This window comes from Microtus pennsylvanicus, chromosome 4 (assembly GCF_037038515.1).
Source record: "Microtus pennsylvanicus isolate mMicPen1 chromosome 4, mMicPen1.hap1, whole genome shotgun sequence".
Taxonomy (NCBI): domain Eukaryota; kingdom Metazoa; phylum Chordata; class Mammalia; order Rodentia; family Cricetidae; genus Microtus; species Microtus pennsylvanicus.
This window is the reverse complement of record NC_134582.1, coordinates 138,179,796-138,193,794: the sequence shown is the minus strand read 5'-3', so window position 1 is coordinate 138,193,794 and position 13,999 is coordinate 138,179,796. Positions and strand designations below refer to the sequence as shown.

The 13,999-nt window shown below is 42.8% G+C and overlaps 1 protein-coding gene across 8 annotated transcripts in view; it reads left to right on the top strand.

Annotated features, from left to right (window-relative positions):
- Positions 1-2,946: 2,946 nt before the first annotated feature.
- Arhgap21 (Rho GTPase activating protein 21) overlaps positions 2,947-13,999 on the top strand; it is a 99,864-nt gene continuing 88,811 nt past the window's right edge. For 7 of the 8 annotated variants that reach the window (XM_075970635.1, XM_075970634.1, XM_075970631.1 and 4 more), the window contains exon 1: positions 2,965-3,063. In XM_075970635.1, coding sequence (XP_075826750.1) covers positions 2,980-3,063 — 84 coding nt within the window. In that variant the 5' untranslated portion in view covers positions 2,965-2,979. Of the gene's footprint in view, positions 3,064-13,999 lie in introns of all 8 variants that reach the window. The other variant, XM_075970633.1, reaches the window with a different exon arrangement.

Here is a 13,999-nt window from a genome sequence, read left to right as displayed (position 1 = left end):
TTCAAGACCTCACTTTCTCTTAGAGATAGATGTTCGTTCCTAAAGAGTTGACGTTAAGGTTTTATTCATAACCATACACACTCATGTTCTATAACCTTTTATACTTATCCAGACCAGGACAGCAGCAACAATATTGCTATAGTATTCTTATTAAAGTATAGGCCCATTTGCTGCCTTTTGGGGGGGGCGATGAGACTATAAGTCACACTATTTCCTTTCAAATTCAGGGTTTTGAGAGTGTTGTTTGAGACAAGGCCTCACTGTTTAACCCTGGCTGACTTGGAACTCACTATATAGGTGAGGCTGGTCTAGAACTCAGAGAGATTCCCTTGCCTCTGCCTCTTGAGTGCTTGGATTAAAGGTGAGCACCACATCTGGCAGGCTTAGGCGTTTTTGTTTAACCTCTTTGGTATTTCCTTCCATTCCTCTTTACCCCCAGAGAACTCATTTCATTTTATCCCAAACAGCATATACAACAATCTGGGGAAAAATAGTGCCCGATGAGTGTAACTACTGAGAAATTACATTTTTTCCTGTTCTTTCTCATTTTTAAATATCCCTTCCCATTTTTTAAAGAAGTTGTATTGTATCTGCCTTGTCAAACTAACAGGGATTAGAGGTCCACTTTCCCCTTTTAAACTGTCATTTAGTGTTGATTCTAAAATAGCTCAGTGTTAAGTATTCATCTCTGTTTCCCATGCCCTGCTTCTTCTTTTGTTTTGACATGGAATCCTTCTTTGTAGTCAACACGGGCCTGTGATTTCCTTTGTAGCCCAGGCTGGCCAGGTTACAGATATGAGTCACCATATCTAGTTGCTTTAGTCGTTTTGATTGTCTAGAGTTTGTTTTCTGATAGGTTCTGTGGGAAAGTCTAGGACACAAAATTCCTAGAGTTCTCACAAAGTTGTGGATATTACAGTGGAAAGCTCTACCCTGGGCAGTTTCTGGATTCATTTTCTTTCTGGAAATGTCTTAAAACTGATGTTGCAGGTTTGTTTTTGTTGTGGAAAAGTCAAATGGCCATTTAATTTTATTTTCATAAGCACTTTGCTCTTTCTGCCTCAGTTAGTTGGTTATTTTTTATTGCTGTGATGAAATACCATGACCAAAAGTGACTTACGGAAGCAAGACTTTATTTCAGTTTCCAGTTCATGGCAGAACCCATGATGGTGGTGGAGGCGGAGTAACAGACAGCCAGAGCCAGATGCCGACAGTTTCATATTCCACTGGAAACCCTAAGCAGAAAGCAAGCTGGAAGTGGTGCATGGGTTTAAACTTTCAAAGCTTCCCCCCAGTGATGCCTTCTTCATCAAGGAGCCAATGCAAAGGTTTTACTGTCTCCCAAACAGCACCACCAGATGTGGCCCAAGAATTCAGATACAAGAGCTCATTCAGATCACCACAGCGGCTCCCATCTCATTAATGTAGTGATGGCATTCTGAGGGCATCCCTTTCAATTTCAAATGTTTTTGTTTCAGGAAAGCATTTATGAATTGACTCCTTGTACATACTCTTCTGCTTCTCTGGGATTCTTGACGGACTGTGCTGTGTGCACATTGAAACTCCCCTCCTATTTTCAGTGATTTCCATATTCTCTTATGTCTCCTCTAGCTTACTGTTTACTTCTTATTTTCTTTCTTTTTATTCTTTTGAGTTTTATCATCTCATTTCCGAGTTTGTGTAGTTTGAAAGGAAGTTTATTTGACCAATTGATAATTGGTATAAGCCAATTCTAATTCACCTTCCTTGTCCTATAGAACTAGTGGGAACATGTTTTGAGAAATGGTGCTGTATCCTGACAGAAAGCAACGGTTGGAAGTGATGTAGCCTGTGTAATCTATGTTTAACTTTGGTTTACAATATTCTTTTGTTAATCCTGTGGAGCAAGATTTCAGATAGGTGTGACAGAATGGTTGAGAGACCAGCCTAGGAGAAAGCTTATGGGAGTCTAACTCAGCAGGAGGCAGTGCAGTAAGAAGGGGACAGTATTTTAGAAGTGACAGATTTAGTAACTGGGCAGAGAGAGAAGGGACTCTAGGATGACTGTTTTCTGTTGTGGTAACCAAGGGCTTGAATTGAGCTGTCGTTATGTAGATTTGGAGATTCTTGGTGCTGGCAGTTGGGAGAGGGAAGATAATGAGCTCTGTTCAGGGCATGTAGTGCAAGGCATCTAGGTACCCAGGCTTAGCAAGGGCTCAGTCATGCAAATGGGGGCTTGGGAGAAAGAGTGGCTTTGGAGAGCGTTGAAAGTAATTCATAGTCATGAGCCTGGAGGATGACATCATCTAGGGAGAGCATAAGAAAGGAGAAAGTGGGTCAAGGAGAGAATTCTAACTTAGATAAGAAGGGAAACCAGCCTTAGAATGATTAGGTGCTATTTAATCTTGTTGCGGTTGTTCATGCTAAAAGATCCATGCAGGTGTTACTCATTTTACAAACGAATGATTTGGAGTTCAAAGGTTAAAGCATTTGCCGCTTGTACTTATAGCAGTCTGTGTGGCTTGAACCCCTGCTTCTCACTTCTGCCTGGCCTCTTGCTAGACAAGGAGTTTCGGAAACATTGCACAAGTGGCGGTGTGCTGCCTAGGGTGAGAGATGTGGAAGGTGTTAGCAGTGTGGGGTCCTGCTGAGAGATTAGGAGGATTCTTGTGTGGAGTTGGTTTGCTGTGGGACGTAGCTAGTATGGTTAGTTTATTGCACCGCTTTGTTATGCCGTGCTTTTATTACTAAGTAAATGCCAGCTCATGATTCTCCAAAAGAAGAAAACAATTGTTAGAAAAACGAAGTGATGCTAAATTCAGACTAAGACTGTTATGAGACAGCCCTCCTGCATGATGTAATACAGCATTCTAGTGCTTCGGAGGGTGACGCAGCTCGGACAGGAAGGGAGGGGAACGCCTCTGAGCGCCTCACTGCAGAGGGAGCGCTGCTTGCTGACAAAAGCTGAGTCAGAGAATGGAGACTGCGCTCTAGGCAGACATGGCCCAGTTCAGGCTGCTGGATTGCGTGATCAACCACAACTGGAGTTTACTCTGCAATCTGTACTGTGCGTGGAGTGGCCAGGTTTGTCTGATGGGTACATTTGCTTTTTAATTTGAGGCGGCTCTGGCTGTAGAGCGGAGTGGAAATGCTTGATATGAGAACATAGTCTTGTTGCAGTCAGCTTTTGTTACTTTTTGGATGAATTAGTTTTGTTCACATAGCATATGGTAAATCTGATGATCTGAATTACTCTAAGATTGGAGTTCACTGAAGGCAAACACAAATGATGCTGTTTGTAGAGCATTCCATAGTGGGGGAGGGGAAGTGGCAATGAATTACTTAACACAGAACTAATAAATATGAAAACAATACAGTTGTAAAAGAAGGGAAACATCACAGCTTTTCCATGAAGTTTAGGATTGTGTTAATAAGGTGGTAAGAGTTCAGAATGAACTGCCTTTTATTAGCAAGCTTTTTATTTACAAAAAATATGGTTCTGGATTTCTTTCACAGTGGTATTGAATGAAGCTCCTTTCTGAACTTTTCATGTTATGAGCCAGGCTTTTATGAAAACTATTGTTTTGCTTGATGGGCATGTTTCTTGGAATAGCTTCCCACTCTTGAGTGTTCTCTAGGAAGCAAACCGTTCTCAGTGCAGCCCCACCAGCACTCTTAGCAGGTAAAGACTGCTTTAGTAAGTCATAAATCATGTTGTACATGCTCAGCCTAATGGCTTTTAAAACACAGAAGACCCAGCCACACCCCAGCCATGTCTCAGTTCTTCCACAGGCCAGACACAAACTTCCTAGGTTGGAAGATTTGAAATTAGTTCCAAGCAGGACATTTGGGTCTCAGTCCTTTTCTGTGTCTCCTATTTTTTCTGGCCTGGAAAATAGTTTCATAGTTTAGCATGGACACAGTAGACCAATAAATAGATCAGAGAAATTAGAGATAAAGAAGGCCATTTAGTATCTGTTTCTTTCAGGCTAAAATTGATCCCTCAATGCACTTTCTAGTACTTTTCCTAATGGATTTACATTACCATAAAAATATGGGTTTTACATGGCTACTAAGAGAATAAACGAAGATAGATACTGCAATTATCTTAACATTTAAAATTCATGATATCAGGAGCCTAGAAGCTGAAACCTGAGCTCTGTGCTTTATACTTGCTCCATAACTATTACTAAGCCTGTAGTCTCACCAGCAAACTGTCTTGTTTGAAGTCTGAAGCTACTTGGTCCTAACTCTGAAGCTACTTGGTCCTAACTAACCCCAAACGAGTTTTAACTGTACTGTAGATGTCCTGGGATGAGTTGATGCAGCTGCTGACCCCAAGTGCTTTGTGTGTGCCTTGGCCTGTGTGTTGTTGGAGTTGCTGTTGCCATAGTCGTGGCTTTGATCTGACGTTGGCCATTTAGCTAGAGTATCTCTCAGGGAGTTTGCAGAATGTAGCGTAAGGAAAATGGCACAGGACACCATCTCCTGTGAATATTGATGCCACTACTTAAAAATATTCTGTTTGTTTTCCAGACAGGGTTTCTCTTTGTAGCCTTGTTCCAGGATCTCACTCTGTAGACCAGGCTGGCCTTGAACTCAGAGATCTGTCTGCCTCTGCCTCTGGAGTGCTGGGATTTAAAACGTGCACCACCACTGCCTGGCTTCTTAAAAGTGGCACACTTTTTTAAAAAAAAAGTATTTAAAGAAAGTCACAGATGCAGCATGTTTGTTTATTTATTTATTTGGTTTTTCAAGACAGGGTTTCTCTAGCTTTGGAGCCTGTCCTGTAACTTGCTCTGTAGACCAAGCTGGTCTTGAACTCATAGAAATCCGCCTGCTGCTGCCTCCTGAGTGCTGGGATTAAAGGTACATACATGCCACCACCACCCGGCACTGATGTAGTACCTTTGAGACAGACTTTCAGTATGAAAGGAGTCGAAAAAGAGTGAAGAGGCTGGTTGGGTGTGATGGCATATACCTGCAATCACAGCACTTGGGTGCAGAGGCAGGGGAGGATCAGGAGTTCAAGGCTAGCCAGAGCTTAAAGGAGTGAAGAGACCTGCATAGAGGCAAGTATTAGAGACTTATAACAGGCAGATAACAGGAGAGTGAAAGCTCTCAGTCACAGCTCCTGTGCTGGACCTGATGTTGCCAGATGCTGCCTGCATGTGTGTATGTGTATAACATACACAGCTGGTGTTGGCAGAGCTCAGAAGAGGGGATTGTGTAGCAGGCTGTCTTGGCTCACCAACCCCAAATCATTGCATGGAGACTCATGATTAATCATGAATGCCTGGCCTTAGTTTAGGCTTGTCCCACTAGCTCTTGTAACTTATTTTAACCTGTTGCTCTTCAGCTAGGATTTGCCTCAGGGTTTTTTTTTTAAAACCTTTCTTTTATTCTGTATTTCCCACTTTCCTGCTTTCTCTGTGTCTGTCTGGCAGCTGCTTCCCTGTCTGGCCTTAGGGGCTCTCTTTCTTTATCCCTTGTTCTTTCTCCCTCCCTTCCTTCCTTCCTTCCTTCCTTCCTTCCTTCCTTCCTTCCTTCCTTCCCTCCTTCCCTCCCTCCCTCCCTCCCTCCCCACCCACCCTTCCTCCCTCCCTCCCTCCCCACCCACTTATTCTTTCTGCCTGCAAGCCCTGCCTCTATTACCTAACTATTGGAAGTTCAGGTTTTTATTAGACCAATCAGGTGACTTAGGCAAGCAAGGTGAAACAACTGTAACATATCTTTTCATAGTTGAACAAATGCAGCATAAAGAAATACAATACACTTTTACATTGTTGAAATAATGTTCTGCAACATAAACAAATGTAATATATCTTTACATAGTTAAAGTAATATTCCACAACAGGGGTGGATTCCCTGGAACTAGGTGGTTGTTAGCCACTGTGTTGGTGCTGGGAACTGAGCTGAAGTCTTTTGCAAAAGCAACATGTGCTCCTCTAAGCCTTGTCTCTAGTTCCTTCAAGATACTTTATTTTAAAAGAAGTAAATGTTTAAATTGTATGTGAATTTACCATATCTTTTAAACAATGATGACTTATTAAAAACTTTCAAAGCAGGATCTGAAGCGAATCCATATATTGGGCAGATGTGGCTCTCAGCTTCCAATGTGTGACTTCTAATTTATAGTAGACATAGGGTGTCGCTTGGTTCTCTTGATTTCACCATTGGAGCTAAGCAGTGTCCAAGAATGTTGCTAGATAAAAGCGTGTGGTATTGATAGGGAAGGCGCACAGAGGATGAGGGAGAAAGGGAGTGAATGAAGTAGTGGATGAGAGAAGAGGGAAACAATGGAGATAAAGGAATGATAAACCAAGAATGAGAAAGTACCACCATGGTGCAGAATGCTGGTCCCGTTACTTGCTACATATCTCATTGCTGCAGGGAGACAGGACACGTGGAGAATAATGCCAAGTTTGGTGTCCAGGAATATTTAAGGCAGAGTTAATGATGGTTCTGTTATGTCCACATGCTGCTAACTTTGTGTACTTCACATAGTGTGGACATCAGGAATTACTGTGAAGATGAAAACGGGGAGCTTGGTCCAGCGCTTGGCAAAGTGCCTGGCATGTTATATTTAATGTGTGCTTATTGTTATTGTTAATATATCCTAGCTCAGTGTAGTGTGCATCAAGGTAATATCACATGAGATTTATATTAGAAATTAAAATTATTTGTAAGTTGAATGATCACTTGTAAAACATTGGAAATATGTTAAAATTGATTTACACATTTCAGTCATTCAGCTAACACTCCTACTAATATTTGATATGTATATAGCCAGTGTTTCCCAAGATCTTTTGCGGAATTTTGAGTAGTTTGAAAAATTTGAGTAGTTTATAGTTTTTATAAACTGGAGTCAAATTATGAACAATTCCCACTCTCCAATTTAAAAGGCTTCATTAAAAAATTTAGTGTGTGTGTGTGTGTGTGTGTGTGTGTGTGAGAGAGAGAGAGAGAGAGAGAGAGAGAGAGAGAGAGAGAGAGAGAGAGAGAGAGAGAGAGAACGAGAACGTGTTGAGTGCAGGTGCTCAGGGAGGTCAGGAGAGGATGTTGAATTCCCTTGGAGCTGGAGTTAAAGGTGGTTGTGAGCTGCCCTATGTAGGTGCTGGGAACCAAATTTAGGTCCTCAGCAAGACGAACAAGGACTTTTAACTACTGAGCCATATCTCTAGTTCTCAAGGCTTTGTTTTTAATAACTAATATTCTAGCTGTAAAATCTATATATTTTAATTACATTTGCTGGATATTCAGATTGCTTCTTAGTATGTTTTCCTGTGTGTGTGCGCATCTATATACATGCATGCATGTGGAGACCAGAGAACATCCTTAGGTGGCAGCAACTGGAGTTGGTGTTGTTTCTGTTTGTTTGTTTTGAGACAGGGTCCCTCTATACGACCCTGACTTTTCTGGAACTGGCTATGTAGACCATACTTTGCTCAAACTCATCTGCCTTTGCCTATAGAGTACTGGGATTAAAGGTGTAACCACCACTCCAGGCTCCTAAGTTTTTTAATGATAGGGTCTGAGTTTCACTGATTAGGCTAGGCTGGCTATCCAGTGAGCCCCAGGGATCTGCCTGTCTCTGCCTCCCAGCACTAGGATTAAAAGCACAAGCTACCATGCCTGGCGTTTTTGCATGGGTTCTGGGGATTGAATTCAGACCCTTGTGCTTATGTGGCTAACACTTTGTTGGCTAGCATTTCTCTAGTCCCCTCTAGTGGTTTCAGTGACTCACATAGGACCATAGGGAGTGCTACTATTAGGAGGTGTGGCCTTGTTGGAGGAAGTGTGTCACTAGGGGTGGGCTTTGAGGTTTCAGAAGCCCAAGCCACTGTCTCTTCCTACTGTGTGGATCCAGATGTAGAACTCTCCGTTCCTTCTCTAGCACCTTGTCTTCCTGCATGCTGTCATGCTTTTCACCCCGATGATGTTAATGGATTAAACCTCAGAACTGTAAGCCAACTCCAGTTAAATGTTTTCCTTTACAAAAGTTTGCTGTGTTTATGGTGTGTCTTTACAGCAATAGAAACCCTAAGACACCCCCACTTCTATATCTTTGCTATAATAAATTGCTGAGTATCCTTCAAGGCTATGGCTGTAGCTCAGTTGATAGAGTCCCTGCTTAGCAGCAGGCAGAAGTCCTGGGTTAGATCGCCAGTGCTGCATTTGGAAGGTGGAGGCAGGAACATCAGGAGTCCAAGTCATGTTCAGCTACAAGAAGATTGTGGTCAGCTTGGGCTACATGAGACCTCCTATCCCCTCAGTACCAGTACCCTCCTACCCTCCAAATCCAACAGACTCCTCCAGGCAAACCCGTAACCTCAGTTTTTCATGTTTTGTATTTTACTAACTTAGGAAGATGTTTATTATTACTGCTTTAGTCAGCTAGGGGCTCTCAGAGGGACTTTAGGCAAAGATCCTGAAGGTTTTGTTTCATAATGGACACAGTGCTATAGATGGGCTGTACTCCTTAGCCTGACCTCCAGAACAGCCCGGTGTATAGCCGTGTGGATATATATCTGAGTCTTCTGTCTGCTGCTCACTTCCAAACAAAAGGGACTCTATTCGCTTTACCGGCAAAAGACCTGAGAATGTTTCTGTCCAAGTGTAGTACAGGTTTGTCTTATTCTGTACTTTCTCCTAGTGGAAGAAAATTGGGCTCAACAACTCATCAGGCTTAACAGTTGGTGGAGTCTGAGCAAGCCTAGGTCAGTGATCAGAACAGGGGAAGATGGGACACAGAGGCATCTGCTCGTCCTTACTTTGCTCCATCTTCCTGCGTGCTCCCTTTATTTCCCGTTCCTCACAGCCCACCCATCTCCCTGTGGCTGATCCCTCAAACCATCTCCGCTCACAGCTGTCCTTTCACTTAGATTTCCTCTCCTACGACATTTCCCGTATTCTTTGGAGTCAGGTGGCGCTGAGGTTGAGTCACATTTAGGAACAATGTTTTATTACCCTTGTCTTGCATTTCTGACTCAGGCCCTTTGGTACCCTTCTCACTGGGACACTCATTTCCTGAATTTCGCCTTGTAATGAAGGTTAAAAGCCCTGCTGGGCCCCCGCTGATTTCTGTGCTGTTGCCAACCCCTTTGCTCCATCACCAGGCTGTATTCTCAGTGTTGACTTGAGAGCATGCAGCACCTCGCAGACTGGCACTGCCTTGGTACCTGGAGTGTCCTCTGACCTCTGCAGATGCCTTGGTCTGGTCCTGAATGCCCGGTTCCTGAGCATCATGGTCAGCCACAGCAGTTCTAGTACCTCTGCTTGATATGCAGTCTCATTTTGTCCAGGCTTCGTAGGCCCTGCCCAGTGGTGTATGTGAGCCTCCCGTTCGCTCTGCCGTTCCCACGACTCTGCAGCTAAGACTTCTCATGCACCAGTGGGTACTGGCCGGGGCCTGCAGTTCTCGGGGGAACAAGAACCCTTTCCTCTTCCATCTTTGTTGGCCTTTATTAGGTATGCCGATCCCTTTCAGTCAGGAGCAGATTCACCCTGATAGTGGGCTCTTAAGTATTTTACTTGGTGTACCATTGCTGACTGCATCTTCCCTCTCTCACTGGTGGGAACAGCTGTGTTCCTGGTCCTGTGTGCTTTTCAGGGGCTAGCTACCCATCCTTTTAAGAAGTCCTTCATTCAGGCAGACTAACCCTGCTTGTTAGAACTGGGCCTCTGGGTCAGAATCCGTCTGTTATTTAGCCCTCTGCCCTGTGAACTCAAGTCTTCCCTGCCTAGATTCCCTTTCCCTGTGCCGAGGTCTTACATACTGTGTGTATAAGCGTGGGTGGTCGTAAGGCTCCCTTGGTCCTCTCAGGGCTCACTGCTCTTTGTCATCCGCTGATCCCTGACTGGAAGCTGTTGCTTCAGAGATGCTGTAGAGTTTGAGTTGTTTACCTTACCGGTAGACTGTCAGTTATCTGCTCCTGAGTAGCAGATTACCCCTGCAGCTTCATGGCTGGGAGAACACACCTCAGTTTCTTCTGGGGTGGAAGGAGAAGCTTACTTTCTTAGGGTTGTCTGTAGCATTGGCCACAGCACACCCTGGCTTTTGGTTTGTCTGGGGAAGGTCCCTGTTGACGGCTGACTTCAGTTCTTCAGGGGCTGTGCAGCCGAGGGCACATGAGTTCTTTCTTTTTTTAAAAGAGGTGATTTCATTTTATTTAAGTACATCTTTTACAAAGAAATACATTTTCTTTTTAATGTGGATGTTTGCCTGCATGTATGTATGTGAATCTCATGCACGTCTGGCGCCCATGGAGCCTCCTGCGCACGCTTTGCTTTTTAAGCTGGCTGAGTGGACGGCACCTTCAATTTTGTGTTTTGTGCCACGTGACCCTTTCCAGAGAGTGTGGTGTACAACCTGGCAACTTGTTTCATGAGAGGATGTAAGGGAGAAGAGGCAGAGAGTGGACAAGACAATGGTTGCTGTGTTTTGGAATCTAACCTGGGAAGGGACATTCCATCACTTTTATGGAATCTCGTTCTTCAGGAGCTAATCACTAGGTCCAACCCACACTCAAGGGAGGGGTTTGCACATAGACAGGAAGGTGGGGAGATTGATTAGAACCATTGCAGAGCTGGGGGATGTGTTGGTTTGTGAGGCAGCTCGCAGACCTGAGTCTGCAATACTCAGCTCCAGTAGCTATGCCACAGTGAAAGGACACAAAGCAAGTCAGCTGGGACAAAGGTCAGTGGAAACCACACAGGCTTCCATGAGTCCTCCCTTGGTGGAGTCACATAGGATATGCTTAACTGCTTCAGCCACAGACTGTTAACAGTGCTTGTGAGAGTTTCTTTTTTTATTAAACTGCAGGCCAGTCACCTGCCTAGAATATACCATAATTCTAGACTCTTAATAAGAAAGCAAGTAAGTACTTAGGCGAAGTGAGCCTCTTTCATCAGCTAGGAATTGATGGGAACATTCTTAAAACCTAAACAGCATGACACCAGTCTGTGGACTCCTTGCAGGCAGGTGTGCTAACTCTTCTGAATAAGTTGGAGTTGGAGTTTATGTTTGTCTTACTACAAATCATAGTAACTAGTAAAAACATTGTATTAAAGCCAGGTGTGGTAGTGCATAGCTGTGATTCTAGCATTCAAGAGATTGAACCAAGAAGATAGCCAGTCTATGCTCTCCAGGACTATACAGTGAGACCATGGCTTAAAATAAATTACCTGATATTTTGGAATATGATGTTAAGTACTCCTATAGTGGAATAATATTATCTTTTCCTTCCTTTTAGTAGTCTCTTTTTGAGTAAACAAAACAGGTTAATATGAATTTTAAGGCTTTTTCAGCAGTTTATAAGAACTGAAGAACTAAACATTAACTAATATTAGCTATTTTCTACATAGACTACATGTCTATTTTGGATATAAAGAGTTTTCAAGAGACTAGATCCAAAGTGTGAATTAGTATTGTAAAAATCAACTAGGGCTAGGAGCTGGCTCATTTGGTAAAATACCTGTTTTGCAAGCATGAAGACCTGGGTTTGGTTTCCCAGAACTCACATGAAAATCGGCATAGTGGTGGTGCACACTTGTGCTGTGGAGGCAGGGACAGACAGACCTCCGAGGCTCACTGGCCAGACCCTCCCCAAAGAGGTACACAGAAGTTGTTGTTTTTTAACTCTGGCCTACACGTACACATATATACATACACACACCTCAAATGAATGAAAATCAACTTTCAAAATATAAGATTAGTTATAAGTGAGTTGGTAGAATGCCAGTCTAAGACGCTGGAGGCCCCGGTTTCAGCCCTAGTACTCTGAAACTGGGATGGTGGCACCCTGGCCTGTTACCAGTACTCCAGAGGCAAAGCAGGAGGATCAGTAGTTATAGGTCATTCTCAGTCCCAGCCAGTTCCTGGCCAACTTGGATTACATAATATCCTGTCTAAAATACAACAATAACAACAAAAATACATTATAAGAAGACTCCTGTTCTTCTTCCACAAGAAGAAACATTTTTTAAAAAATTATTTAAGCCCAGTTTATCTGTAGATTACTCTTCTGAACACAAGTTCATTTTTATATCTAACTGCAAAGCCTTTCTACATGTACCTGACGAGTGCTTAAGGACTAGCATCTCCCTGTCTCCCAGTACCATAGCCAGTGTCTCCCACACTTTGACAGGACTAGCATAGCAACATCTACAAAAACCTATCGTTTGGTTTTGCAGGTACCCTGACTGACAGTATTTCCAGACATGGCCCATGACTTTGAGCACACCCAGGAGCATCTGCTCTGTTAGCAGAGTGGAGCGGTGCTGCCCACCCTTGTCTATTTATTTTGAATGATGCATGCTTCTTTTAGCTTCTGAATTTGTATACAGTATAATTCTTAGTTTGTTGCATTTGTATTTTCACGAGTTTGATATACATTTTAAGACACCTGAAGATATTCATTGTATAGTATGCAACTTTCTAAAAAGGTTGTAGTTCAGTGTTGGAGCACTTGCTCAGCATGCACAAGATTTTAACACCTTCACCTTATAGATGGTTTCTGAGTTTCTAGTTTCTATAGCTTTGCCTCTTGATAATTGTTGGGCTATTTCTGGGTTTTGGAAGCATTTTTCTTTGTAATCTATTGAAACAATCTGTTCTGTAATGTTGTTTCTGTTGTATTGTATATTTACTGAAATTCTTCAGTGCTTTCTAAAAGATTTACACCAAGGTTCTCTTAAATATCAAGCGTCTCTGCAGTGCTCAAATGTGTTTAAAATACTTTTTGATATTTAATTATAGCTTTTCATGACCCAGCTGTAAAATAAATACCTCCTGCATGTGGAACGTTTTACTTGGCTGAGTTTTTAGTGAGTTTGACCCTAAAACAACTTTTGAAAGTGCAGGAAGGAATCATGTATTTTTACACTGGAAGTGTAGAATCAGTGGCTGAGGCTTTCATCACGAAGCATGAGGGCCAGGACTTAGGTCCCTAGAGCACACGGAAAGCCAGGTGGGGCATAGCAGCCCATCTCTAACCCCAGTGCCGTAGAGGAGATAGCCAGATTGGTGATGGCTATGTTTAGATGAGACATCTTGCCTCAGTTTATGAAGGTGCAGAACAATTGATGACATCAATTTTAGGCCTCCATACACATGTTCACACATGATACATACCACACACATACCTCCCTCACATGTGACATGAATGCGCACACACACAAAAATGAAAGAAAGGAAGGAAGAGAAGGGAAGGAACAGAGAGAGGGGGAAGGAAGGAAAGAAGGAAGAAAGGGAAAGAAAGGAAGAAAGGGAACTGCAGCCTCCTGGAGCTCTGTCTCAAAGGTGTGCTTCCCCCAGGAACCTTTCCTTCCTAGTTAACTGCTCCAAGGTCAATCCACTCTGCTGTGTCTACCAGTTTAGGGCACAGCCCTGCTGTGACTAATCAGATTATAAAGCAGGTCCAGCCTATCTTGGTTAGGGCATTATCTCCTCTGTGAACCAAAAGGTCTGCTCTCTTTGGTGATAACCTCTGTGTACCTGGAGCTCTCTCCAGCCCTTAGGGATTTTGTTTTGTTTGTTTTGTTTTCTGCTACTAGGATTTAAGACATTCCTGCCAAAGGGACTGCTTTCTGAGTGTCAGTGATGCCTCATGCTTTCCTTTAAAGGACTGTGCATTCTTTTCTGCTATTTATGTTATTATTATTATTTATATCTAGGAAGAGTTTAAGGTGCTTAGCTTTGCTAATAATGAAAGAAACAAAGATTAAGTCAGCGAAAACCGTTTCATTCTCTCATATTTGTAACTTAAGAAAATCCCAGCGCTAATTAGAACACAGCAGTGTCCTGCTGTGGATGGGTTTTGCCCTTTATTTTATTCTTGATACTTTGAAACTTTGAAATGAAAAACAAATAAAATGGTAATATATTAACAAGTCTGTTTTCAGGAATTTACCCTAATGTGATCCTCATGGTTTTTCATAGACACTGGTCTACAAAGAGGTAGTAGTATAATAATAAGAGAAGTTCACTGATAGTATAAAAATGCCCAAGCTTGAGACA